Source organism: Curcuma longa, chromosome 21 (assembly GCF_044706935.1).
Source record: "Curcuma longa cultivar G26 ecotype Majalengka, Jawa Barat chromosome 21, ITB_CL_G26_1.1, whole genome shotgun sequence".
In the NCBI taxonomy this organism is placed as follows: Eukaryota; Viridiplantae; Streptophyta; class Magnoliopsida; order Zingiberales; family Zingiberaceae; genus Curcuma; species Curcuma longa.
The window spans coordinates 11,317,634-11,333,844 of NC_133881.1; the positions used below are offsets into that span (position 1 = coordinate 11,317,634).

General features: G+C 38.6%; 1 protein-coding gene across 1 annotated transcript; it reads right to left on the reverse strand.

The window, feature by feature from the left end:
- Positions 1-13,245: 13,245 nt before the first annotated feature.
- LOC141815171 (dirigent protein 22-like) lies at positions 13,246-13,812 on the reverse strand. The gene has a single exon (XM_074703099.1). The coding sequence runs from the start codon at positions 13,810-13,812 to the stop codon at positions 13,261-13,263; it is 552 nt and encodes a 183-aa protein (XP_074559200.1). The 3' UTR covers positions 13,246-13,260.
- Between the last annotated feature and the right edge of the window lie 2,399 nt (positions 13,813-16,211).

The window sequence follows — 16,211 nt, forward strand, 5'->3', positions numbered from 1 at the left end:
TTTGACGGATGAGAAATCTATCTAGGGAAGTGATTAGTCTTAACTAGAGGTCAGACAAAGAAAAGTCCAAACTGGATGTTTGGTAGATGAGAAGTCTACCTAGAGAAGTAACTAGTCCTAGGTTAGGCAAGAAAAAGTTCAAACAGGATATTTGATAGGTGAGAAGTCTACCTATGAAAGTGACAAATCCTAATTGGAAGTTAGACACAGGTAAGTCAGTATGTTAGACCTACAGGGTAAGGCTTAGGTAAGCCTAGTAGGTCAGACAAACTATACGTAGGCTTAGGTTGCTTGTTTATTTATATGCTGATCTTGCAAGGATCAGGAGTTGGAAGCAAGATAGAGGAAGCATAAGAGGAACAAATAGAAGCAGTCGAACCAAGCCCGGAGTTAACTCAGGTTAAACCTGAGTTGACTGGATCTGCGTGCTCGGATGTTACTCCAGGTGCCCAGACAGTCCAAGTGCCCCTGGATGGTCTAGGCGCTGGATCAAGAAGAATCAACCCCGATAAAGACTGAAGAGATCTGATCGGATTGGATAAGATCCAAGCACCTGGATAAGAATCCAGACGCCCAGAAAGGACTTTATAAGAGTCCCAACGTGCACCCCAAGGAATACAACTACTACTCTTACACGCCTTCATCCTATGGTGCTACTAAATGTGAACAGAGTCAGGCTCATGCGATCGGGGAAGTTCCATAAGGAGTGGTGCTCCTCAGGACTTCCGGATCGACCACTACACGATGTTTGATTTAATCTTTCTTTCAGTCTTACATTTATATTTCATTATTTTTATTTGGACTGTAAAATGAGTTTCTCTGCCTCCGGACGAAGGTCTGGAAAGGAGACCATTAGTTGATGGGCGCCTCCCGTACATAGGCTTTGGACATACTAACTTTGGGGGTTAGGAACTAAGTAAATCTGCAAGTCCCCTAGCTGTCCTTATTTTACTAATTCCGCTGCTAAGTTTTTATGATAGTAACTAACAAACGAACGAAAAGCACGCACTATTCACCCCTCCTCTAGCGCACCCACCGGTCCTATAGTAATGTTTGTATAAAATTTTATAATTTTTTAAAAATCATAGAATTATGATGTATTTATGAAATTTGATCTAAAAATTAAAATTTTAGATTTTCAGTTATCAATCGACTGTTATCAGGTAGCAATCGACTATTAGCTATGTTTTTGACTAAGTCATTTAACCTCATTCTTAAGTATCTTAATTATCCCTAACCCTCTGATATGCTTGGATAAGCATTCAAAAGTGATTTTCTTGATGAAAGTGTGAAAATGATGTTAAAAAGAAAAGAATATGGAATTGAGGAATAAGTTTAGGTTCAATGTTGAATCTTTAACCTCATGATTTAGATTTTGAAATTTTTTTAAAAAGTTTTGGAACTTCAAATCATTGTTAGCGCAATGATTGAAGTTGGAATATGCTTTGAGAGGGAGGTCCTCCTTAAAGGCATGATTAGCTGAGGCCTTTATATTATAGTAAGGCGGATTAGTCTACGCCAAAGGGGCTATTTATCTCCTTTCGTAAATACTTTGGCTATTTATATGCCTCTGCGTAGCAGAGGTACTTATCTTATATTATATACAGTTAGTCTACGCCAAAGGGGCTATTTATCTCCTTTAGTCGTAAATAGCCCCAAAGGCTATTTTTCTACTCTGCATAGCAGAGGTACTTATATTATATACAGGCGGATTAGAACTTAATTATGAATGCAGGGCCTTTGGGGCTATTTATCTCCTTTGAACTTATATTATAGTATGGCGGCCCTAATATATCGGGAATTTATTATAGTATGGCGGCCCCACCATATATTTGGCGGTCGGCCCGGGCCGCCTTACTATAATATAAGTTCCTCTGCTATGCAATTTCACTCCTCAATTGTATATATTAGGGCCCTGTATATATATTGGGGAACTTATATTATATACAGGCGGATTAGTCGTAAATAGCCCCAAAGGCGTAGACTAATCCGCCTGTATATAATATAAGTACCTCTGCTACAACTTACTAGATTTTTGGGGCCTAATATAAAAGTAAGCCAATAGCCTTTGGGGCTATTTACGACTAATCCGAATCTCCCCAAAAATCTAGTAAATTACGCAATTTATACTCCTGTAATTGTAGACTATCCGACGCCATGAACTCTTTGGGTTCGGTCCGCACTAGAGATCTCTTTAAATACTTGACTTTATTCTCTCAGCTGGTAAAGGTTGACTGCAACTGAACTCGAAGCAAATTGGAAGCATTTGTCTGGTTCTTGGGGCACACTGACGGTTTGTGTTCGTAGTCTTCCCTCCCCTCTGGAATGCTCAGTCTTGCTTCTATCTTCGTCCATTCTCCGCCGGGTCGTCTTTTGAACACCTCCTAAAGCCGCTTTATCCCACTCCTACTTTCTCTGGACTATGGGACACTCCTAAACTCTATAGGGGAAAAGCGCATGTATATTGTACCTCACCACTCCGTCCCTTTCGAATTAACTTACATTACACCCGATTCAACCATAAGACTAACAGGAGCCTCAGACTCAAGCTCAAGGTCTTTCTCCCATTCTCAGTTCGGAATACTCGATCGGGAAAAAATCCACCTCACGAGAAAGTCAATCAAGACCCCAGAGCTATCTTTCTAAGCTCGCGCAATCTGCACCTATTTCTTTATTTACAAGAGAGGGGTTACTTCCAGAAGTAGAAGCATATGGAAAGGGAGATGGAAGTCCATCATCAAACTGAAGAGCTAGCAAGCAAAGAAGGGGGGCGGAGAACAGTTGAGAAGCCGAGAGGGCCAATTTAAATTTTTTTTGGCCGGGTCAGACGCAAAAGCATCGGGTGCTGGTTCCATTTGATTCGAGGTCTTGTATTCATTTACTTCTCCAGTTCCAGAGTGTGATTCTCTTATTTCATTCGGTACACACCTTGAATTAGCTTTAACTAGAAAGCGTGGCGCTGCGAGAGGTAGAAAGACCGGTGACTTGCGTTCCCCGAGGGGTACGAGTTGAACACTCCTTGGATTCGCTAGATCAGTTAAGTTAGGTTTGAGGCTGGTCAGGGCCCTGCGGGTGAGCGACTTAATCCATAATGAGCAGGTTGGGTAAGAATCTCTTCTAAAAGAAAGAACTGCTGGTTCGGCGCTTTATTCACCGTCCACCTCTTTCCCTGGTATCAAAAAGAGTATTTGTACTACTCGGGATCAACTTTACTAAGAAATAGCCCTTCCTGCGGAACAAGAACCTTGACTCTATGCCTAGAGGGAATCCTTGCATTCAAAAGCTAGTGCTATGCCCGTTGGAGGAAAGGAAGGCTCCTGTCCGCTGGCATCTCAGCAGCATGCATCTCTAAGAGAGGAAGCTTCAGTCAGGATCGGCCCTTACACTATAATTTGCGATGCGGGAGAACCGCTTATCTGAGCACCTAGGTTTAGGTTGGGAATTCAATCTCGCATGGTGGAATGTCTTCGTTCCATTCCCTGGTGTTGATTTGGGGTTGTGTTCGCGGTTGGGAATGGCATCGAAACTGCTCGACTTGGAGCCGAAAGCACGATGCAGATTCGGGCTGAATCGCACTGCTGTTAGGTAGGTTCAAGTACGCTACCGAAGCATATATTAGGTTTTAGGCCGAGGTGTCTCAAGTGAGCTTCTGAGCTCACTCGGGGGCCTAAGCTTTCTTAGGAGTCTGAATGAATAGGTGTCCTTTCCAAAGCCCAGTCTTCCTCCTAGAGCTTTTCCAAAGCCTTCCTAGAGAAGATGTTCGGCATAGCGCAAGGAGACGCCTAGTATTAGTATGATGCTACTGTTGGGATTGCAGGTCAGGGAGCACACCTCTTTTCAAGAACGATTCATCGCACTCAAAGCAGCTAGAAAGTCCCTTTAAACGTAGGTAGAAGGCCAGGCAATGGTGGAAAACGTGTGATTCCACATTGAGATAGATTCCCAAGTCAGGGAAGAGGCGAAAGAAGGCTTATTCCAGGTACTATAATAAATTCCCAAGAAAATCATTCTTTCTTTTTTCAGAAGCTTTTAGTCCGCCTTACTATAATATAAATTCCCAATACCCAAAAATATAGTCAATTCCCTAAAATCAATCTAAATATATAGTTAAGTTCTGTATATAATATAAGTTCCCGATATATCCCTAAAATCAAGTCAACATATAGTTAAGTTCTGTATATAATATAAGTTCCCAAAGGAGATAAATAGCCCCAAAGGCCCTGCATTCATAATATAAGTTCTAATCCTTATGTATATAATATAAGTTCCTCTGCTACCCCTGTATATATATTGGGCCATCCAGTGCTTTTGTCAGTATATCATCCTTATTGCTTTCAAGTTTCAGCTTGCCTTCCTTCTTTTGTTGAATGTAATCATCCTGTCGTGCACATTCAATACAAAGACGCACTTAAAAATAATATGTCATTCAACTAATGTTGCTGGTTTCTATGTAGTACTATTTTTCTTACAATTTTTTGGACTGTTTTTGAGAGTTCCTCTCCTTCGAAGTCCCCTTTTTTAGCCTTGAGTTTTGTTTTCTAGCCTTCACATTCCACATAATGTTAGCATGGACATATACTTACTATTATAGCATATCCTTTACGTTAGGATGTCATGCATCAGAAGAAAATTAATGATGAAAAAAAGAACCAGCATAATTCAAGAGAGAAGGCACAAATAGATCACTCATTATGTCATTGATGGCAGAAAAAAAGTAATATAAATGCAATCCAAGTTTATCAAGCACTTAGTCCAAGGACTTGTTACACTTCAGTAGCCTTCAAAGGTACAATTGCTACAAAACCATTTCTCTCTCTCTCCTTTGTGTGGATGCTTATTTAGATCACTACTATATTCATCATCATCTTGGCTAGCATGTGAGCTTCTAAGCAAGAGGACTCATTCTGAACTTTCATCTTAATGAGAATTAGATGTCACAAAGTGTACAAATTGAATGGCAAAATCACTAGGTAGACCTTCCTGGATATCAATACTGAAATTACTCCAACTCAGTTTTACTGACAGAAAATATTTCTGGATCCGCTACACCATGATTGTGATGGTCAAAACTGATCCTGAGTTGACACCATCAAGGTTCCTAGTCTTGGCATGAAACCAAGCAATCTTGAGGTCATTTTGTAATTAACCGATCCCAAAGTGAGTGATGAGAACCGTTTCATGAAAATTGAAAAAAAAAAGGAAAAAGGAAATTAAGTGGCAGTATGCCGAACTATTTTTTTTAAGATGATGCAAATGAATTGGTCTCTGTTGCAGCGAGACAGATTTTTGTTTTTTTAAACTGCTTTGATATGGGTGGACATACTTCCAGTCTTCTATTTCTACTTTTTAATAGGTAATCAGGAAGATGGCTGTCTCACAATACATATAGGATAGCCAACATTGGTGAAGCAAAATTTAAAAGAAAATATTAAAAATTTAAAAGGTGGCTCTGCAAATGTACATTTTCACATAAGCGGAGCTACTCGGTCAGATGAGTAAGGTATTTTTATTTTTTCCTAATTGTATTTGTAAAGAAACTTCATGTGAGATCAATTGAATGCATTTTCAAAGCATTGGCTCCTATGGAGATAATGGATCTAAGTGCTGGACTTTAGGAAAGCTATATGGCATAGTGACCTTACGAGTTTCAAACTTTACCCAAGCATCTGCTTCAATAATGTATCAAATCGCTGGCCATTAGTTCCATTTCACATTACAAAAGCACAAAAATCAGCATCCAAAAGTTAGCACCTTCATACTGTACCTCTGAGAAGTTTAAATCGAACAAGTTTCAAATAGACATCCCGGAGAGAGAAGGAGCGGGAAAGAGCTAATATTAGGTGAAAAAAAAAATCTTATTGAAATCATCATGGCGATGATAAACACATATTTTTTTTTAAAAAAAAGTTTCAAGTGAGATAGAAGATGTGTGCAGCATTGCAAGCTCACCAGGATAAATCCAGGTTTTGGCGGCTTCAAGATCGATCTTGACAGAAATCCCTTCATCTTCGCCTACGAGATTTTGCTCCACCTCCTCATTCGCTTGAACACCTGACCTGTCAATCCTAGGACGCTTTGTGGCGTCAGATTCCATAATGAATCGATCGAATGTAGACTGCCTGCCCTTGCCACCACCGGGACGAAAAATAGACGGAGCTGCCATCACAATCGGGGTAGCAAAACCTTGCGCGTTCGAGATGGATACTGACGAGGAGGCGAGCTCGCAAGCATTTTCGATCTCCTGAACGGTAGCCTCCCAGTCGAATTCCTGCGGAAAAGGAACTAGCCGGGTTAGGGTTTGGAGTTACGGTTGCATAGAGGGATAGAGAAGGAGAAGAGAAAGAGAAAGAGAAAGAGGACGAGGAAGCTTACATCGTCGTCGTCGTCCAGATGAAGCGTAGACGCCGCCATTGCTCCTCCTTGCTAGGGCGAGAATTCGATCGGCTACGGCGCAGAAGTCTATTCGCCGTATCCTCCAATGGCAGAAAGTCTTTTCAAAATAACAAATTAGATCGCCAAAGAAAGCAGGATTAGAAACTTAATCCCATATAAGAACACATCTTGATTATAAACACAAGCCACTACTGGACACTAAGCAAAAAGAAAATAAATAATTTAAAGAATAAGAAAATGGGGCGCGCAGGAGAAGACGAGCTAGAGGTGCGAGTGGGAGAGGGACAAAAATCGCGGACTCGCCCGATAAAATACCTGGATATAAACCCTCTAAACCCTCAACGACAACCCTCAACGACAATACTTTTTAAAAGCGTTGTCTTTGGCAAAAAAACCCGCTAAAAGACAACGCTTTCGACAATGATTTTTTAAAAGTGTTGTGGTTGACCCAAAATAAACGCTAATAGACAACGCTTTCTGAACAAACGTTGTCTTTTAGTTTTAAAAGACAACGGTTTTGACTAAAAACGTTGTAAATTGAAAAACCACAACGCTTTTGCTAAAAAACGTTGTCTTTAGGGCGTTGTCTATTAACTTTTTTCTAGTAGTGACTGTCTATACTTCATATGCTCGTGGGGCTCAACAACTCTAGAGTTGGCAAGCTATTGATCAAACTTTTGCATCCCACTCCGGAGCTCGAGTTCTCCACCTTCCTCTATAACTACAATTTGTGCAACGAGGAGATATCTCCATAAATGACTATATGTAATCTGTCAAGATCATCACCAACAACTTAGCTGCAATTAGACATCTTATCTCTAAACCAAATCTACTATATGACAATTTCTTTCCAAGTGTTACAACTTGCAAGTGCCACTCAAAATACTTCATGGTATGTTCTCCTCTCATGAAAGACTTCTACAAATACAATCTCAAAGGATGTCAGATTCTCTTTCTTTACCGGTGGACATGACAATCAAAGCTCCACAACTTGATCAAAGCAATCAATCTCATCTACAACATGATCATCAAAATTAAAGTAGAGGAAATAGAGGTAGAGGACAAGGTCAAAGCTGAGGTCGAAAATGTTGCCAGATTTATCTCAATTATGGTCATTTTGTTCAAAATTATTATAAAAGGTTTGATTCAAATTTTTCAAGAGCACCTGCATCATCAAATCAACCTCTATATGGAAATCAACCACTCAATCATCTCAATCTAGTGTAATCTCAATCTCTGTTCCTCCTAATAAAATTTCATTAGTTCCTAGAACCTAGGATGATATTCAGATTCTGGAGAGTCGACTCATTGTATTACATTGGAGTATGATATTCTCACAGAAGCTAGAAGCTTTGACCTATCACAGACCTAATATGGTATAAATAGGCAATGACTCATGTTTGCAAATTGCTCACTTTGGAAACACATCATTTTACTCATGTGGTTGTACTTTTTGTAGGGCTAGTACAGATCGAGAGAAGGAGAGGGGTGAATCTTGATCGTTCATGTTTCGATGCTTTTTGTCGTTTGTTTAATCTATAAGATTAGTATGCAACGGATAATAATATTAAAGAATAAAAAGCAAGAGACATAGGATTTACTTGGTTCCAACCCCCTAGGGTTGTACTCCAAGGCCTATGTATGAGGGATACTCGTCCACTAATATTCTCCTTTTTGAAACATTTTCGAAGGTGACTGAATCGTTGGATATATTCCCAAAGAGTTTCTTTAGGCTTCTGGTTCATGGTAAATAAGTTTAGAGGTGTTTTTTGATACCTCTTGCTACTGACAAATTGATGCAGAAATGTGACTCTGAAATCTACGAAGGAATGGATGGAAGAGGTAGGAAGGCGACTGAACCACCGCTGGGCGAAACTTGGCAATATGGTTAGGAAGACTCAACATTTAACTCCATCGGGATATTAGTGTAATAACGTAACATTTCTCAAAGTGGCATAGATGATCCTCCGGATCTGACGCCCCCGTGTACTTCCCTAATTGTGGTTGCTAAAAATGCCAAGGTAGCTCTTGTTTGAGGGCTCTTATAGAAAAAGGTGCTCCTTGTATACTTACCTCATTAATAGCCATCACCTTGCCTTTGCGATCACAAGATGATGTCTCAGCTCGAGATTCATGTAATCCTCGCCCAAAGAAGTTATCTCTTTGTTAAAAGAATTAATAATGGGTATGTCCTTCCTAATGGTGGTGACACTTTCCCAGGAAGAAGAGGTTCGTCTGGTGAGAGAGGAGGAGCCCCTAAGCGTGGTAATAATGAGTGTTGTTGTAATACTTTTAACATCGCTTGGACACTGACAACCCTAGATTTGCTATGGAAATGTCACGAATAGGGTTGCAAATTAGAATTTATAGATTTTATCGAAAACCCACAATAAATACAAACAAATGAAGTATAGGGGCCTCGAGTCGTATTTTTCCAAGGACTAGCAGAAAATTGCTTATTTTTCCAAGGCCTCGAGTCGTATAGGGGCCTTGAGAAGGTTTTCCTGTCAGTTCGTATGTGGTTTATTGTCGTTTCAGGTTATGTTTTATATTTCGTAGACATGTAGTTGTGGTCTGGACTGTAGTGGTGGGTTAGATTTGCTATGACTATAGTTATGTTGGATTTGCACTATGGTTATTCGTGTCGTTCAGATTTTCTACTATTTCTGCTTTATGAATTTTGCATATTTTAGTTATAGTGCACATGATATGATTGTGTGGCCGTGTAGGCCTTATTTTATAACTGTCTGTGATTGTGTATATCGATTGGACGAGTAGTCCTATTCTAGCCGCCTGTGGCTGAGTATTTATGCATGTATTCAAGGAAATTGTCATAGTTACAGGGGAGATGCTGTCGAAATTTTTCGGACGGCCTCCTGGGTCGTGACACATATGGAAGGAGGAAGCAATGTCTCTTGAGGAAGAAGATGACGATGATGATTACTATTTGTATCTTTCTCTCGTCTCAAGACTTATTGATATAGATTTTGTCATTGGGATATCATGACTTGGTGGCTGATAGCCCTTAAATTGATATGTCATGCTAGGGGCTTCAAATTGATTAATTATCAAAAACCCACAATGAACACAATCAAATGATGTATAGGGTCCACGAGTCGTATTTTTCCAAAGAGCTAGTAAAAATGGTTTGAATCGAGCTTGAATGTCGTTCTTTTTGGGTTTTTCTATGTAAATGGGTTTTCATGTTTTTCAAATGAGATGTAAATTCAAAATTAATGAATGAATTAAAAAATGCAAGTTTGTTAATTTAAAATGCAACTATTGAAACAAGGTGTGAAATCAAACCTAAAATGCAATTCAATTCAATTTCAAGGAGTAATACCTGAACTAGTTAAGCATTGAAGCATGTCATCTCTAGTTATGAAATGTAAGTTCACTTTCCTCAGATTGTAGGGAATCAAATTGAAATTTATTGGTTGTCAAACCCTAATGCAAAGTATCAACAGTAAACTAGACAGAAACATGAATGCAAGGCAATGAAACCAAACAAATGCAAGGAACAAATTTAAGGAAGAATTCAAAAATGCTGGTCTCACTTTCAAGGATGCAATTAACTACCAAATGCAGTAAACTATCGTCAACACCAATGCTCAAAGTTAACAAATCAAGTGGACTGATACAAGAGGTCAAACTGATATGGAACAGTGAAATCTAGAGTTTTAGTGACCGAGATGCAAGAACATTCGAAATTGAAGCTAATAAAACTCTAAATAGATCAAGACATTCATCAACAGCTAAACAATAGCCAAATAACGAGCATTCAGGATCTGTTAAACAATCTGGTAAGAACAAAAATTCAGAAACAAACTGCAGCAACAAGAAGAAAACAGAAATGTGCAGAAATCAGAAATAAACTCATCCCAACTTCCCTTTCCCGTGTCTTCTCAACTTGGTGTCAAACAAATTGTCGAATTCAACAATGTTGGCTTCGAAAATCATTTTAGAAACCCGAATGCAGCTGCTGGTCTTGTTTGCTCGCGACCCAAACACTGAAAACCCGAAGAAATCCTCTCGTAAATAGAGCCAGGTGCGCCGCAAGCTTGAAGTTGCAATGCTAGAATTTCTTCCCTTCTTCTTGCGTTGATAAAATTGCTGAAGCTTTGGACATGCTCTGCGATCTTCAGAGGACCCCTCGTTGAATCGCGGCTTCTGATGATGCAGCAAATCACTAGAACCACAAGAAACAGGGGACTACAACGCCGGAGAAATCCTCGTCGGCGGTTGGCTTCCAACTGCTGAATGCCGCCCAACGGACCAGTTCCAGCCTCCTTAAGGATCAAGAAGCACGAAGAAATTGGAATGGAGGAATGGGGCTTTGCTGTGAGGTACGCTGCTGAGCAGGGGTAGAAGAAGATGTGATGAACAGTAGGCGCAACCATTGTTCATCGCGTAGGATTTCTGTATTTATTTGAACCGTTGATCAGGGGGTTGATTGGAAATGTTTGGTTTTGGGGTTTAAGGAAAAGTAGGGTTTGTTGAGTGAAGTTGATCTAGATCAAGCTTGAGTTGGGTCTTGTCTTCAATGTGGACTTGATCAAATGAGCTTCTCCCCTTTGCAATGGAACCACATGTATCAATCTTGGGTTAAATTTTCCTACAAAGCCAATTCAAACTTAATCAAGACTTTAATACCATAATTTGCAACGATTTATTCTTGAACCCAAAAATGATTATCATCTCGTAAATACAACAAAAGGGTATAACATTAACCATGAATTTCACAAAATATACCCAATATGAACCCACAATAGTGTAACAAATACTAACTCATTAGTGGCTTATATGATATTTTTGTATATGATGATCGTTGAGATATCATGACCTGGTGACTTATTGTTATGATTGTTATTGTGTTGTATGCATATATGTGGTAATGTATGGATTGAAATTGTGATATGTATATGTGATATGTTTGGATTGAAATTGTGTTGTATGAATATATATGTGATATGTATAGATTGAAATTGTGTTGTATGAATATTTAAGTTATTGTGTTAAACAGGTTGTTTGTAAAATTTAGATTGATCCGATCCATTGTTTGTATACATGAGAAAATGCAAAAATGGACAGGATGGTTGGGGAAAAAAAATTATATTTTGATGAAAACACTTTCGTTGCAAACATATCATACGTTATTGTACATCGTCAATTGACAACGAAATTCTAAATTCGTGGCCAATTGATGACGAATTAGATTTATCGCCAATTGGTGATGATTTCTGATTTCATCGCCAATTGGCAACGAATTGGATAATGAATAATATTTTTGTCGTAAAATCTTATGATGAAATTTTAATTTTTCATTGCAGAACTTGACGACAACTTAATAGCGACAAGAATTTATTCATCAAAAATGTCATCGCAAAAGTTTTTGTGATGAATTTATTTATAAAATTCATCATAAAATTCATCTCTAATTTGTGATTTTTTTTTTATAGTGCATGATGAGCGTGCTAAGAGAATATAAAAGTGCGTTCTCTAACAAAGGCATTGGTAGAGGTGGGGTTGAAGATGATAAAGGTTAGCTTTAATATCTCCTCGAAGTAGAATAGTTTATGTCGTGGGATCCTTTATAAGACAATAATGAGGATGAAATTCAAAAAATACGTTATTATTAAGAGCAAATTGACGCATAGAAAGCAAATTCTTAATGATAGAAGGAACACGAAGAGTATTATGCTTGCGAAAAATATGATCACATGAGTAAATTAAAAGGATGTGTTTCCTAGCAATTTATAAATAAGAGTCATTATATTGCCTTTTTGTACAATGTTGGGTCTGGGAAAGGGTGAAACTTCTATGAGAATATCATAATCCAATGTAATATGATGAGTCTCCCAAGAATATGAATGTCATCCTAGGGTTCTAGGAATTAATAAAACTGTATCAAAGGAATTGAGATTGAGAATGCATTAGATTGAGATGATTGTGTTGCTGATTTTCATATGGAGGGTGGAGGTCGATTTGATGATGCAGGTTCTCTTGGAAAATTTGAATCAAACCTTTTATAATACTTTTGAACAAAATGATAGTTGAGATAAATCTGACAACATCCTCAACCTCAACCTTGATCTTGACTTTATTATTACACGTAAGTAGGATAATACGTGAAATCCAAATCCTAGAGATGGAATATTTCCATCTCAAAAATAGGTATGGGGCTTTCATTAATGAATTTTGAGTAATTTTTAGAGACGGAGAAATGATTTACAAAGACAAAAAAAAATTAAATCCTATTTTCTTGCAATGAAAGAAGAAAGCTCAACATTTTAAGTTTGCAAATTTTTAATCAAATGCGCCCTAAGTATTGGTAGAGAAGCTACCGACAAATTTTTGCCCATGCATCCCATATAGGGGAATATATGTAATATATATAATAGTTGCTTGTATCCCAAGGAGTGGAGCATTTATATCCTCTTGAGAATATAATGTGACATTTCTTCGTCAGTAACCATGTGTTCTTGACTACGTAGCTTTATGGGACCGGCACGACAAACAATTGTAAAATTGCAAGAGAACGGAACGCCAATTGCTTTTTGGCATCACTACTACCATGCATGTAGAGAAGAGCAGTTCAAAGATTTATTATTACACGTACTGTATGTGAAGTCCAAATTTTTATAAAAACTTTAAGACGACATTCTTCATGTAAGTAGGGTATTGATGGATTATTCAACCCATAAATTAAACCATGCATACATTCATGCATGGATTTATTGTGATACATTCATACATATATATTAATATTATTGCATGATTGATGATAAAAATGTTCGAGGTGAATGAAATAGCAAATTAACTGATTCGATGCATCAAGTTGCTATTTAATTTGTTAAATATCAGGTGTCAAAGAAATGTGATATAAGCATCGAGTCGCCCTGTGAGTGTCGTGCTGGTGCTACGAACTTCTCTCGTCAAAAGGTAGCCTCTGGCATTGCGGAACCGCCCCGTGCCACCGGTGATCGCTCGCTCGAACAACGTCTGCAATGGAGCCACCGGGAACGGCCCCTGTACGGCGATGGAACTGCCGTTGTACTCGCCGGCCGTGAACACCAGCTGCAAGATGGTGAGGCCGGAGTTCTCGGCCACACTCGACCCCACTCCCATACCTTGGTTTCTCCCGACGATGGGCGAGTCGGGCTCGACTCCCTGGCGAAGGAGATTGTCGTAGACGATGAGGTTGCCGAACCCAGCCCCGGAGGTGGAGCCCCGCCGCTCGACCGCGTAGACGACCGTGGCGTTGGGCCCGGAGCCGAGAACTCGCTCGTGGTTGTAGAAGCGCAGGTGCAAGTAGCCGTCGGTGCTGGATTGGGCAGTGCAGAGAGACGTGAAGAACAAGAGTAAAAAGGAGAAGAAGAAGAAGAAGACGATGATGGAGGAGGAAGGAGATGATGCCATTTGAATGATCGTTGGATGCACGAGGTAGGCAATAAAGCCAAGGTGAGCTATAAATAGTGCATGATAAAGAGCAGGGTGAAATACCAGGTCGTTTACGTTACTGTTGAATAACTGTTAATTATTGCATGTATAAAGTAATCAACATGATAAACAATTTAGTAATATTTTAATAGTAACAAATTTGGTCAGATATCTATTATACAGATTAACCACGTTTGCGTGCTTCTTCCGCCAATGAAAACGGAGACTAATCTGGAGTAACAAATTAAATGCCTCGAGTATAAACTTCCAAAACAAAGAAACAAAACCGTCGACAATATATCCAAGTATATATGTGTAACTTATTATTTTCTTTTGTAATTAAATTAGGTTCCTTTAGTTAATTTTCTCATTTGTTTTCTCAAAGCTAACTAAATCATGTTTTTAGGTGGAAGACACCACAACTTCATCTTAATCCATGCAATAATGAAAAAAATTTATACGTTAATAATTTTTTTTACTTTAAAATTTTTAATTAAAACTCTTGCATTAAAACACTAATATTATTTAAATCAAACAACTTTATTTATTTAAAGTTGCTCTTAGGCCTGACCCTAGACTGGATTCGAATTGGACTCAACCTAGACCCATAATTAAGTCAATGGGCTGGTTACCCGTTGAGTCGATTAGCAGGGGGCTTGAATCGTAACCACTCGGCTAGGGTCAGGTTGGGTCGATTACAGTTCAAGGGCCCAGTTAATCACTAGTTCTAATCTGCGATTTAAATCACTAGTTCGACATGTATATATTTTTTTATTATAGTCGTCGGTTGTGATCATTGGGGAGTGGGGGGTTTTTGTTATTTTAACGGTTGAAATTATTTGATCATTTTTTATCAATGACTATGATTTAGTATCTATTACTTTCCAAACTCTATAAAAAGAAGTTCATTTCTTCATTTCCACACCATCTTATCTATCTCTCTATCAATTAATTTTGAAATGTTGATCTCTTTCGACTTCAATTCTACAATTTTAATGGAAGGAGGAGGTTTATCATCTCGATCTGGAAAGGGTAAGAAAATAATCAATTCGAATGAGGATCATGATATTTAAATTATCGATGATGAAGCCGAGTATGTTTTGATACCTGAGACACAAGGAACTTGGTGACACCGTGCATAAATCTCGCTTAGAGGAAGCATATGACGAGGAGTATCATCATCAGTACTACTTGAAGATAAGTGGTTAGACTGACAGTAGCTAGAACTAGAGAGTGGGTGATCACTAGCTGTTAAGTCTATAGAAATTGTGGGGATGGAGCAAGAACCAAAATCTCATGCATCCCCCCTTGTACTTTTAATATGTCATATTGGAGCAATCTGTGGGGATTCTGGTATATTATTTGGTGATATTAGAAATGTGCCTTGATTATTGGAAAGAGTGTTTGAGGTAACAACTACAAATGAAAAAAAGACTCATAAAAAATAACATATCAAGAAATATATATCCGCCTAGTCAATATTTGTAGGCAAGGGTACTGATGATGCAAATTTCTATAACCAAGGAAAATACATTCTTCAAAACGAGGGTTTAACTTGTGTTTAAAGTAATGTTGTAACTAGGGATAACATACATAATCAAATATACGTAAGATTGAGTAATCTTGAGGGTGATTATAAAATTTTTCCAAGGGGCTTTTCTTTTTATAATTAGTTGAGTGGGTAAAGGATTGATAAAGTAGATTGAGGTTTGGACGTCATCATCCCAAAATTTAAGTGGGCTTGAGGCATGGTTAATAAGAGCTAAGACAGATTCAATTATAAGATGATGCTTCCTTTCTGCAGATCCATTATACGTCATGTGTTTAGGGGTGTGGGGCCAAGAGACTGGACGAAGGATGCCAGAGGAGGTAAGATGTAGATGGAGCACTTGATACTCATTGTGAATTATTTATAAAGGAAAATTAGAGGTACTAGTGGAAGACACAAAGGCTTCTTTATGGGATTTTGCTTTTGTACAAGCTTCACATAAATGAGATGAGGAGGCTAAAGAATTTGGTAATCCATAATGATTATTGATATCCTGAACAAGACGTGGAGATGGATGACCATGGTGTACATGCCAATATAATTTGTCAGTGTGTTCTCCAACAAAGGCATTAGTAGAGGTGCGGTTGAAGATGATAAAGGTCATATTTAATGTCTCCTTGGAGTAGAATAGTTTCTGTCATTAGTGAAGGCGCTAAAATTTCATCCTGTTCAATTTCTCTCAAACAAAAAATTTTACAGGGACGGAACCTTTCCAATCAACCCACATGTTCGATCAGACATGTGCTTGATCGATCAAGTAAGTTCTTGACTGATCGAAGCACACCTTGATCGAAGCATAAGATCGCTGACTTCTTGTGTTGGTATTCAG

What these genes read in the sequence shown, in the direction of transcription:
- LOC141815171 (XM_074703099.1), bottom strand. Translation starts at nt 13,812, where the DNA reads ATGGCATCATCTCCTTCCTCCTCCATCATCGTCTTCTTCTTCTTCTTC.